General features: G+C 56.0%; 1 protein-coding gene across 1 annotated transcript; it reads left to right on the forward strand.

The window, feature by feature from the left end:
• Nucleotides 1–556: 556 nt before the first annotated feature.
• Nucleotides 557–9,052, forward strand: COPS8 (COP9 signalosome subunit 8; the record flags this gene model as incomplete). The annotated part of the gene is made up of 8 exons (XM_084229320.1): nucleotides 557–634; nucleotides 1,614–1,684; nucleotides 3,007–3,055; nucleotides 4,156–4,288; nucleotides 5,497–5,604; nucleotides 7,343–7,405; nucleotides 8,135–8,176; nucleotides 8,791–9,052. The coding sequence occupies 8 exons, from the start codon at nucleotides 557–559 to the stop codon at nucleotides 8,868–8,870; spliced, it is 624 nt and encodes a 207-aa protein (XP_084085446.1). The 3' UTR covers nucleotides 8,871–9,052.
• Nucleotides 9,053–12,748: the final 3,696 nt, after the last annotated feature.

The following is a 12,748-nucleotide window of genomic DNA, read 5'->3' on the forward strand; positions in this document are numbered from 1 at the left end:
CACGGTGACCTTGGAAAGTGCGAGATCCAAAGCTACAAACAACAGCAGAAACTCCCCGCCCAGAACCTCGGCAGCCGGGGCTGAGCACGAGCCCCGAGAGGGCGGGAGTGGCAGCGGGGGGCGGTGGGGGGGGGAGACGGGGGGGCGCGGGGGGAGCAAAGGAGGGGGGCCAGGATGGCCCTGGCACTCCCGGGGAGTGTGGGGTGCAGAGGGCCAGGCCTCGGAGGGCGCTGAGGTAGCAGGTGGAGGGGTCCGGACGCCAGGTGAGCCTTGGCGCGCGTGTGCCTTTTGACCCCAAAGGACTGGAGAGCCTGACGCTCGTCCCCAGGGGCGCAGCAGCGTTCCCGGGGGGCCAGTCCTCCAGAGCACCGAGAGCGAGGCCCAGAGCGGCGGCGCCCCGCCCGGCCGCACAGGGAGCGACGCGGCGCCCGGACGCCCACGCGCCTGCGCACAGCGCTCGGCGGCCACGGCTCCCTGCGTCATCGCCCCGCGACGCCCGGGGCACGGCGCGGGGTCCGGCTGTCGGGAAGGCGCGGCGGCTGCGGCGGCCGGGAAGATGCCAGTGGCGGTGATGGCGGAAAGTGCCTTTAGTTTCAAGAAGCTGCTGGATCAGTGCGAGAACCAGGAGCTCGAGGTAGCGGCCCGCGCGGCGCTGGGCCAGCCGCGGGGCCCCCTCCCGGCCCGGGCGGCGCCGGTCTCCAGGGCAACGGGCCTGGGCCCCGCGGGGCGCCGGGCGGGCGCGGGGGGCGGCGGAGCCGGAGGGCGCCCGGGGCTCGGCCGCCCGCACTCGCTGGCGGGCTCGCTCGCCGGGGTTCACCTTGCGAGCCGCAAAGCCGGCGCCTGTTGGCACCCGCTGTGCTGTGGCGCTGCCCCTGGCCGCTCGGCCGGGCCGCCCCCCCGTCCGGGACCCTCGGGAATGCGAACCTCATGGGGGGCCCCCGCTTGGACACACGCCAGGGAGGGGGTGGCCTTTTGTAGCCTTTTATTAATCCAGAAGTTGCATAACGTCGTCACGTCAGCCGACCGTTTTGTTTCCAGTGAGCCAAGTGACAGCTACCGTGACGCTATTAAACTCATTAGGGTTTGATCCTAGGGAGGTGCTTTAAAGGCATCTGTCCCATGAGTCTGTAAAAGGGGAGCAAAGGAGACAACAGACAGAAGCAGCGTTTCAGGAAAAGTCACTTGGGGACTCGTCCCGAGCGAGTCAGGCTGACCGAGGAGGAAATGTCCATTGCTCAGCTGGGAATGTCTTCTGGTCATCGCTGACCCACCTAGACAAGTCCTTGATATGTGGGCAGGGTTATAGTGCTTGAGGGATCTTGAAAATATGTGTTTCTTCTAATATCGTTTAAAAAGAATTTGGGAACTGAGAAAGGAATGCTCTGGGGACACTCTTGTGTATAGACCCTGAGGCCAAAGGGGAGAAATCGCGGCTGATGACAAATCTAAATGGCCTAGTAGCTTTTCGGCTCTCCACTCTCCTTTACGCTGTTTCTGTGTCTGTAATAGTACTGTAGCATCTGCTTGCTCTTTAGATCCGTCGTAATGGAATACTCTTTTTTAAAAGCAAGATGAAAATACATGAGGTTTATCTCTAGTTTTTGGTCTTCCAGGCTCCTGGAGGTATTGCTACACCCCCAGTGTATGGCCAGCTTCTGGCTTTATATCTGCTCCATAATGACATGTAAGTACTGCGCTTTCCTTGAGGTTATGCACAAGTTATTTGCAGTGGGTTAGCGTCACCAAGCCAGAGACATAGTCAGCTGTATCTTTTATTATAATACTTTATATGCCCGTTTCATATGTTGAGTTATAACAAGTTATGACTGGGCTGCGTTATTATAAATATATCTATTTTACGTGGACCATCTAAAAAACTTTCAATTTGTTATGAGAAACTAGTTTCCATAACTTCCTTCCTTTCCATTGACATCTTTTTTTGTCCTTTTAATTTTTTTTGAAGATTTATTTATTTATTTATACATGCACTGGGTACAGTCAGAAGCGCGGGAGGGTGAGAGAATTCACCAGAGCCAGAGGGGAGAGCAGAGCAGGCAGACTGACGAAGTACACTGCTGAGGGGAGCAGCTGGGGGCAGGAGAGGTCTGCGCGCCATGTGGGACCCTCGCCCGGCGGCTGGGGATCGAACTGGCGCTGCAGAGGCTGCAGGCAGCTTTGCAGCCCAGCGCTCAACCACTGCAGCACCAGGGGAGGCCCACATTGTTGTCCTTTTATAGAACTTTTTTTTTTAAGATTTATTTATTTATGCATACAAGAGCTGGGGTACAGGGCAGAGATGCGTGGTTTGAGAGAATTCACCAGAGACAGAGCAGGGAGCAGAACAGGCAGATTGACCGAAGTACACTGCTGAGGGGAGCAGCGGGTGGCAGGAGAGGTCTGCTGCGCCCTGTGGGTTGCTCCCTGGCCGGGGATCAAACTCGTGCTGCAGAGGCTGCGGATTTCTTCATAGTGTGGTGCTTAACCCCTTGCGCCACCAGGGAGGCCCCTTAGAGAACTTTCTTATGTGTAAATAGCCTGTGTATCAGGAGATGGATAGAAGCTGAAAAGGAAAATTGAAAAAGCTCAGAGGAACTTACTCCCAATGTGCATGAGATTTCTTGAAAATTCCTAATTCATGTTCTTTGAAGCAAAGTTAGAAAGCATAACTGAAAGAATAGGAGTGCTCTGTAGTGAACTGTTCGTCACTACTATTCAATTTTGTTTTAAATTCCTATCTTTTAAAAAAACATTTGTATTACACAGCTATATGTCACATAAATTACCTCTTGCCTTATAATCTTCTTATCATGTTTGTTGTAGTTAGCTCTGTATGTGGAAAGCTACTGTGACTTCCTCTGGGCAAATTCATATGAAAGCAAATCTCACTGTATTACATAAAGTATACATCTGTGTGTTTGGACTGGAATCTAGAATTTTAAAGATTTACTGAGGTTTTTTTTTTTTTTTTTTTTTTAATGACTGTTCTTTCTTGGGGGGTATGATTAGGAATAATGCAAGATATCTTTGGAAAAGAATACCACCTGCTATAAAGTCTGTAAGTATTTTTCAATGCATTTTATTGCTCTGTTGTCATAATGACATTCACTTAAATGACAGCCTCTTAAAAGTTTTCTTTCCCACTTGTGGTTCACAGAGTTATTAAACTGTACTAATATTTGAGAATAGCTTTGCGAATTATTATTGGAAAAATAATAATTATAATAATCCCAGGGATGTACCTCTGATGTACAGGTACATCCCTGGGACGAGAGATCTGCTCAGGTCCCGCTGGTCAGATTTCTTGAGACACTTCTTATAGCTGTGCCTCGCCAGGCCCGCAGTGAGCCAGGATCGGTAAAGGCTTGGTTAGGTGTCTGGTTTCTGTTCTTTTAACTGATGTATGCAGTTTCCTGTAACGATACTTAATTTGAAACTAGTAATATTTAGAAAAGCATTCTTAAAATTATGATTCTTCACGGCTTTAAAATTATTTTTGCTAATTAGGGTTTTAGACTCCTTATTTTAGATGGAAAATTAATGAAATAACTTTTTTCCAAAATAGAATGAAGTATATTTTAATTTCCAATGATTCATGTGCCTAATGAAAACATGGTCATTTTTTAAACAATCCCAAAAGCATGACCAAGAATGCACCTAGAGTTTTTTAAGCAGCACATCAAATTAGTGTTTTTACTCTCTCTTTGTTCCAGATCCCATTAGGTAACACTGGAACGTTCTTTCAGCTTCATGGGCTTAAATAAAAAGGAACTCTCAGTCAAGAGAGTTTTGCTACTTTGCCTCAAAAATTATGGATTTTATGTGGAGAAACCTGCGAATATTATGTGTTCTGTATGTTACATATATGTGAAGTGCAAAACACATCTAAAAATGATGTTTAAATTAACTCGTTCTGAGATTTAATTCTGAAATATTTTTGTATTACTTCCTCATGCCTTCGTTTGCCACTGTGCTACAGTCTTATTTCAGGCACATACGTACATGCATTTTGTCTTAACATCACAGCATTAGAAATCACTTTCATGGCGGTGGGGCTGACAAAGAAATTGCATCTTTTAAAGGAAATGTTGAATTTTGTTGGAAGATACGGTAGCTATGCAGAGTGGGGAGCCTGTAAAGCAATCGTACTCATTGCAGGCAAATTCTGAACTTGGAGGAATCTGGTCGGTAGGACAGAGAATCTGGCAGCGAGACTTCCCTGGGATCTACACGGCCATCGGTGCCCACCAGTGGTCCGAGACGGTCCAGCCCATCATGGAGGCGCTCAGAGGTATGTCCCCGGCCCCCTCATGCTGAGCGCTGCGGTGTGGACACAGATGCCCACGAGGTGACAGGCAGTGCCTGGGAGCTGGAGCATGTTTGCTCTGGGAGAAATGCAGACGCCTCCTGAGGGCGGTGGGTTCCCAGAGCGTGAGAGAACAGACTCGGGATGGCTCCCGGCACCCCCTTGGCAATGCTGCGCAGATCTGCGAGAGCCCTTCTTGCCAGGGAGAGGCCGCGTGGGGTGTAAACACTGACCCTTGGGCTGGGGTCCCAGACCTCTCTACCATGGGTGTATGGAACAGCCTGGGGGGCAGTGCAAGAGGCAGGTGTTGCAGGCCGCATAGCAGCACAGGCCCCAGAGATGAGCTGGCGGAGGCCCGGGAGCCAGGGCTGGTGGGAGCAGGTGTCTGAGGGCGTCGTGAGGGTGTAACGGATGTCCCGGGAACAGAGAGGGCTTTGCAGTGTATGTGGGGCTGCTGTGGGCGTCCGCTTGCCTGCTAAATGTGGAAAGCAAAGTCAGAAATATTCCCTGAGCATACTGACGGCCAGTGGGCGGAGCCCAGCTGTGGCTGAGGGGCGCCAGGTGGGAAGATGCGCCCTGACACCATCCCAGCACCCGCTTACGGCCTCCTCGCTCCGCGTGGATCTGCATGGAGCCCTCAGCTGGGGCCTGGCCTGGGGGGGCCAGTGTTCGGGCCGCCGCTTCCTATCGGCTCAGTCATTCAGGGCTTGCTCTCGGGATTTGAACCTGAAAGAGGTCACCAGTGTGGAGCAGACTTGGAGGTTGGGGTGGGGCGCCGGGGCCGGGTTGCTCCGCCAGTCCCAGGTGTGACCGTGCCCAAGTAGGGCGCTGGCGCTGCAGTAGGGCACTGGCGTTCTCCCGTGAACTGAAGGCACTGAAGGTGCAAAGGAGAAACGCCAAACGCATAAATAATACTGTAGTCAAATTCTCTTAGGGGTGGAGTCTTAGGTAGTTTAATTTTCTTCCATCTTTACGATGTTTTTGCTTCCCCGAGCAAGACTTTCCATGTAAAAGGAGGCTCATGAGGCGTGTGGTAACTCATCAGTGCATGCACCGCTTCCGCGCGGCCACGTGCCACTTTGACTTGGTCTGGTCTTGCTTATAAAATGTGGGTGGGAGCAATAATGCAGTTCACTTCCGTGTTCCAAATGCTGGCTCCTGGCTCGCCATCGGCAATCTCACGCCCTCCACAGACGCCACACGGAGACGCGCCTTTGCCCTGGTCTCCCAGGCCTACACCTCCATCATCGCCGACGACTTTGCCGCCTTCGTGGGGCTTCCTGTGGAAGAGGCCGTGAAAGGTACTGGAGCTTGCTTTTTGCTTTCAAGGAAAACAGAAGGTGGAAATGTAAACCACAGCTCTGCAAATGCCCCTGAAATCCTCAGAGCAGAGTCATCTGGGGAATTTAGCTTGTGCCTGTTCTTTGGAAAGACGGTGCGATGCTCGCCCTGCACAGCCCCCGGCGGGGCCCAGGGTGGCCAGCACAAGAGTGGGGGGTGCACAGCTGGGGTGCAGAATCACTTCAGTTTCTGCTCCCAGGTGAGTTCAAGAAAGAAGTGATTTCGAGGGCTTTAGAACTTCTTGGATAAGGATGTTGGACTTGTAATTTAAAGTATGTTTTGCCAACAGTAAGCACCAGTTTGGGTGTGCCAGGACAGGAGCTTGGCAGGAGCGTGCTTTTCCATTTTTATGAAATTAAAATCTGAAGATGTCTCTGGGGGATGCTTGTAGCATGTCACCCTTCCAGCTCTCTGCGGGGGCCTCTTTCGTTGCTTGACATGGCTCCACGTGGGCCTCTGTGCTCTTCACTTCAGCCCGGGGCCCGGTTACATGGAGCCCTCCGGGCTGAACCCTAGGAAGGGGCGCTGGCGCGGCTGTGGGCTGCTCATGGGAGGGGAGAGGAAGGAGGGGAGACAAGAGCAGGGCAGGGAACCTCAGAATGTATTTGATTAATTCCCACCTCGGAGCCCCGAAGGCCGTGTGGCTCCCACAGGCAGGAGGACGTGTGAGGCGCCGGACTCGGGGGCTGGGCGGGACGGTGGCGGCGCATTCCCAGCTCTAGCTGAGCCTTAGCTCTCCCTTAAATTATTTACTTGCCTCTGAAAATCAACCTGTTGATAAATTGTTCTTGGTTGCTTGGGTTGCAAATAAGTAATTGTTCATTGACCTCACTGCTCCCCTTCGGAGCTCCTTATTTCACCATTCCTTGGTGAAGGCAGCCTCGGCCCCCAGAAAGCTCTTCGTCTTCCTCACCGTGTCTCCCCAGCCCCCCGGCGCATGCACCTGTGGTCGGCAGGGCTGCCTCGCCTGAGCGCGCGGCCCCTGCGAGGTGGCTGCACAGCAGCTCCTGGCACTGGGTCTCACACCCACGTCTCCAAGGCTGCAGGCGCAGTTCTGGAGACAGACCGCAGGTTAAGGAGACTCTGGAGGCGTCATGCCGTTGCTTACTCGAAGAGCCATTTATTTGTTTTGATTCTTAAAATTGACCCATCATTTATGATTAAATAAATCATATGTCCGGGAGCCCTTAGTCTTCTTACCGTGCTGCCAGGCTGTGAGTCCGGGGGCCCAGCCCCTCCCCATGCAGCCTTGTGATGAGGACAAGGCCCCTGAACTTGCTGCATGCATTGCTTACATCGGCCCACGCCTGCCCTCTGCCCCCCGGAGATGTGAGAGGACGTGGAGTGGCTACAAGCCCCTCGCGCAGCCCATGTGAGCAGCTGCCGCTGTGCTGCAGGACAGCCCGGTGGGGCGGTGGGGCACGCACAGTCCTTACACCTGCTTTAGTGACAGCGAGGAGGTCAGTGTAACCTGGTATAAAACTGACCATCTTAGGGCTCATGCCAGCCTGGTGGGGTAAAGGAGACTCCGCTGTGTTTTAAAAATATTTCAAACAGAAGTATGCCGAGGCCTGGGCGCAGCGTCCTCTCCAGAGGACCACGCGGGTGTCCGGCAGGGAAGGCCATCGCGGGGGAGGGGTCTCGCCAGAGCGCAGGGGCTGGATGGTTGTTCACGTGTGTGGTAAATCTCCTTTCCAGGTATTTTAGAACAAGGATGGCAGGCGGACTCCACCACCAGGATGGTGATGCCCAGGAAGCCAGGTAGGGCACCCCGCCCACGTGCGCGCCTGCACCTCCCCAACCGCTGCTGCTGGGCAGGGGCTGAATGTGAATCATTTGATAAAAAACTCTGCTGTGCTGACAGCAGCTCACGTTTCAGACACCAGGAATGGCGGGCACCTAGGAGTGAAAGAATCCTAAGGATCACCCGCTTTCACTTTCATTCCTAAAAATGCTTTCCCCAGTGAGCGTTCCGTCCCCTCGTTACAGCTCATCTCTGAGGGGGGGTCACCCTCGGGGTGCCGTGGGCATCGCGCCCCTCCTGAGCAGGAGCTTTGGGACTTTAACTTCTCCTTTTAAGGCCTTAGTCACATGACCTGTCCTCTTTGTCTCGGTCTGGACCCCTTCCCTGAGCCTTAATCCCCGAAATGAGGCAGACTCAGCCGCGCGGGAGCGTCTCCCTGCCGTCGGCCCAGCGCTGCCTTTCCTGCCAGGCGTTCAGCGCCGGGCTTTGCGCTCACAGCCACGCACCTCTGAGCGGCTGCAGCGGGTCTTCTGCCTGCTCTGGACGTGTGGTGGAGATGCGGCTGAGCACGCAGTCAGGCCTTCCACAGACCCCAGCGTGCCGGGCCCTGGGCGGGTTTCCTGCTGTCCGGGCACCGGCCCGCGTAATAGAGCAGCGCGGCTGCCGCCTCTGACACGCGCTACCCGGGATGCCCGCGCCCCGGCCTCAGCTTCCGCCAACTGGACTGTGTGTCTGTTTGGTCGCAGGGGCCCTGGACGTGTCCTTCAACAGGTTTATCCCCCTCTCAGGTACGTGGCTTCATCTGTTCTTTTTAAACTGGTTAGTTTTCTTAATTTCTTTCTTGGAGTGTTTTCCATAGCTGGAGCATTGTACGCGGAGAGGTTAAGTCTTGGGCTGGGTATGTATAGCATTCTGTCTGCTCACAAGAGTGAAGTTGAGTTGGGGCTGCCCTGGGAGCCCCTGAGGCAGTGGTGCCCCTGGCCCACCCTGTGGCTCGCCTGCACGTGCTCCCAGGCATCCCCGGGGTTTCGTGCCCGCTCAAATCCAGAGCTCAGATCCCTGAGGCCAGGGTTCTTTGTTTGCTGTTGAACGTTTGCCTGAACCCACACCCGCACTGGCGCACGCTCCGTGCTCAACCTTTGCATTAACTGTCACGTGGGTCGGCACTTTTTCAAGAAGAGCTGTGCTCTCTTCAAGGAAATGTCTAGAGTCAGGTCTTAGCTTTTGAGTGGAAAACGTCAGTAACGGCAGAAAACTAAACTTCGATAAAGTTAGGCGACTTAGTTTGCTTTGCAAAATTGTCCCAAGCTGGCAGATGCAAGGCAGGCAGTCCCCCGACTGTGAGGGACATGGTGCGCCGCCCCCACGGTGCTAACTCGGTGTTCCTCCCTGCACCCCACAGAGCCAGCCCCGGTTCCGCCGATCCCCAACGAGCAGCAGTTAGCCAGACTGACCGACTACGTGGCCTTCCTGGAAAACTGAGCCGGCGTCCTGAGGGCGAGTCCACCTTCGGCATCCTTGTACTGACCGATAAAGAAATGTCAAACTTCCATTTCCAGTTTATTGGACGGACTAAGCCCCTCAGCCTTCCTCACTGAGTATGTGATAAAGTGCGTGTGTAACGTAAGGTATTGCTATATCGTTTGTCCTCAAGACGTGATGCTGAAGAGTTGAGACGATTCTCGCGTGTGATATTTGGCAATTGAGACGGAGCCGTCAGTAGCTCCACTTAGTTCCCATCTCCCAGGGACTCACGAGGCCCAGCCCCCCGCACGCAGAGCCGCGGGCCCCCCATTTCTCCTGCGCCTGCCTGAGTGTCATCGTGACCCCGGGCCAAGGGCCAGTGTCTGAGCCGCTGGGGCCCGACGCCCCTGGAGATGCAGCCTGCAGAGCGCTGACGTGCCGCAGAGGGGCGGCAGCATCCCCCGAAGCCAGGGGCACCCTCGGGCTTGCTGTGGTGGCAGGATGGGTCCGCTGCTGGGCGGGGCTGGTGTGGGGCACAACTCCCGGGGTGCGCTGTGAGGTGTCGGCTGCGGTGCTGGCTCACAGAAGAGGCGACGGGCTCTGCGCCCTACCCGCAGCCACTCACCATGCGGGGGTTCGGGCCCCACCTCTGGGAGGGATGCTGGCCGCGGCTCCCTGGGGCCCGCCCTGCCTGTCTGAAGTTGTCACTGTGTCTTTGCAGCGAGGCACCCCACTTCAGTTCTGCTTTTAGTCAATAAATATTTAATTGAATTCTTCAACTGTTTCGTCTAAGATAGTTTCTGGAAATTTCATTGGTCTATGGACACATTCTAATTTGTTACTTTCTCTCTCAAAATACAAACTTCCAATAGCCCAATCAGCGGCAATTCCGTGATTCTTGTTTTCACGCATTTCAAATACATTTTCTCATTTTAAAAACGTTGCACCGACTACTTCAGTTTTTTTAACATTTATGGAATGGCTTTTAAATGGCTGACACTGGATTCACCCCCAGGAGCTGAGTCACGTTGCTGAAAAGCCGTGTTTCACGCTGGAGGAAATGGAAATTCGGGGAGTCAGAGGATTGGCCGCTAGAGGGGTGCCACCTGCTTGGACCTGCAGGCTGACGCGAAGTGTGCCCCCGGCCTGGCTCATAAGCAGGTGGGGTCAGCCCAGAGCTCACGCGCGGCCTGGCTGGGCGGCGGCTGCCGTGGAGGGCGAGGACCATCCTGGCTGGACCGGAGTGGGCTCTGGAGAGCAGCAGCAAACGCAGGGGCTCCTGCTGCGTTGGATGCAGATGTGCAGGCGCCATACTCATCATTTCAAAAAGAAGCCTCTTAAGGATAAACCACAAACTAACAAAAACGGCTCCCTGCGGGGGAAGAGATGGACAGAGAGCTACAAAGAAAACACTCCTCCGGGGCAGCACAGCCCGCTGACAGCTCCGCCGATGGGCCGCGTGCCCGGACGGCAGCCCCAGGCTGCTGGCGCAGCTTCAGGCTCCTTGGCATCCGCAGCCTCACTTGTTACAGGCGCTGTCGGAAGGAGCGAGTCACGGGTGTTAGCCGCCAGCAATCTCAGGTCTGACCCGGAAGCCTCCTGGGCTTTGCTTGCCTGCAGACTTTCGTAGCTGTGTCTGGTGGAGAAGGCTAAGTGTACGCATAGCCTGATGCCAGCCGTTGTGCCAGGGGGCGGCCTACGAGTCACGTCCAGCTCAGCACGTCAGGGTGCATTTGCAGAGTTGCCGGCCCAGGCCGGACAGTCATTTTCCAGCGCAAGGCCCGGTGCGCGAGGCCCAGCGCGAGGACCTCCGGCGAGCGAGGTTCCTCCCAAGGTGATCGAAGCTTCCGAATGAGCATGAACGTGTGCGTTTCAGTTTTTAAGCCCCAGGTCACACACGTGCTCGACCTGGCCCTCGCACTGAAAGGCAGGCCAGTCCCACCTGCCCGTACTTGTCACTTTTCAAGATGGTGAAAACAGTCGAACCTGCAGGACAGTCCAGCAGCCGGTGACGGATAGTTGTGGGGGGGGGAGCCCCACTTAGTGAAGGTACAGGGGATTTGAAAACCATTCCTTTGCAGCCTCTGACGAAATAAGGAAGCTGGGCATCAGGGTGAGAAAATGAGCTTAAAATGCGACCGAGGAATGCTCCGGCCTCCTGCTCCCTCCACCCCCGTGGCTGCTGAGATGGGGGTCGGGGGAATCCGGGCCTCCAGCGCACCCTCACCCAGAGCAATGGTGCTGCTGCCCCACTCCAGGCGTGGGTCTCCCCGCCACTGCTGCTGCTGCCAACGCTGCCACACAAGCCTGCGCGGGAGGGTCTCAGCACGGCCTGCTCTGCGGAGACGGCGACCTGGTTCTGGAAAGGGACACCGGCAAGACCCGGCTGTGGTTGCCTGTCGTGACCAGCTCTGCAGCGTGGCCTTGGGCTTCCTCCTCACTTCACCCCCACTTCCCCTTTTCTGCCGGGGTAGGTGACCCACAGGTTTCCCCAGTACCTTAAAGTAGCGTTTTCTGTTTTCAAAATCGTTTTCGTGCACCTGCATGGTGATAGCCTTCCCAGGCCCGGGGGGGACGCCTGAGCAGGAGCACGCACCGTGGGGAGCGGGCACGTGCCGGACGTGCAAGCTGACTGCACCGGAGCCTGCTTGTCCTCCACACCCCTGACCCCTGGCCAGCGGGCAGGCCTGACCAGGTCTGGGGCGGGGCCTCAGCGGGAACCTTGCTTGTCTAAAGAAGAAACACGTTTGTGTGATGGACACCGAGTCCGGGCTTTGGCCTGAACGGCCCACAGCATGAAATGTGGCATCAGCCGTGAGCTCAGCACCTGCTCGGAGCAGCAGCCAAGTCCCGAATGTGGGGCGCGCAGCAGTGACGTGACCTGCGGAGAGGAACGGCCTTGCGAGGAGCTGCGGGAGGTGGAGGCGGGAGGTCCTCCTGGGCCCAAGCACTTTGAAGCAAACTCAACGAGAATTTTCTGTGAATAAGTCAGTCACCCCAATACTCATGGCTGAGCCGCTGCACGGCGTTCACTGGGGGTCCGTGGCTCAGCCGCGGGGTCTCCTCAGGCCTCAGCTGCCAGTCATCCTTTCTGGAGCACCCGCAGTCTCCCCCGGGGGGCCTCATTCAGCCTCAGCCAGCAGCAGGGACTGACTGCTTCCCACCCTGCTCTCGGGGTCTCTCCTGCCTCCCTCTTCATCTCGAGGACCCCGGGGCTGCAGTGCGCTCCCCCGAGACAGGCGGCCATCACTTGTGTTGGGGTGGGTGGGCCCCAGCCTGCACCCCCCGCTGCCCTGCGTGCTCTTCGCTGTGGGCACAACCTGCTGTGGGTCAGACCCGGGCGTCTGGGCCTTCAGCCGCGGGGCCGGCCTAGGGGAGTGGACGCTGCACCAGTGAGCTCCTGGAACCTGCCGCTGGCCCGGGCAGGCCCTACCCGGCCTGAGAGGGGAATGTGAAGCCCCCGCGGCCATTGCGGCCCGTGCTGGCGACACGGCCACTGAGGGGAGACCGGGAAGACTCAGGCCCTGCACCCTGAAGGCGCCGCCACTGCGCCGAGCTGGACTCCAGGGGCGGTGCTGGGAGCGCTGCCCGGCCGCTCGGGAGGACACGGCGCCACGGCAGGAGCCCAGGGGTCAGGGCGTGAGGGCAGAGGGAGGCCGGGACAGCACTCGGGGTCGTGGAGGAGCGACGCGAGCCTGGGCAAGAGCAGCTGCTGTGCGGCTCAGGGTCCTGATCGCTGGAGAAAAGTCGTGTATTTGCTTAGATTAAAAAAAGAATTGCCTGGCAAAATAAGCAAATTAAAAGTCTGGATGGTGCCAACTGAGAAAATAGAGCGTAAGGAGCGCGGAGTAGACAAGGTACTAAAACCGAGGGGATAAAAAGAACAAAAAGCCGTG

Source organism: Talpa europaea (assembly GCF_964194135.1).
Source record: "Talpa europaea genome assembly, chromosome: 1".
NCBI classification, from domain to species: Eukaryota; Metazoa; Chordata; class Mammalia; order Eulipotyphla; family Talpidae; genus Talpa; species Talpa europaea.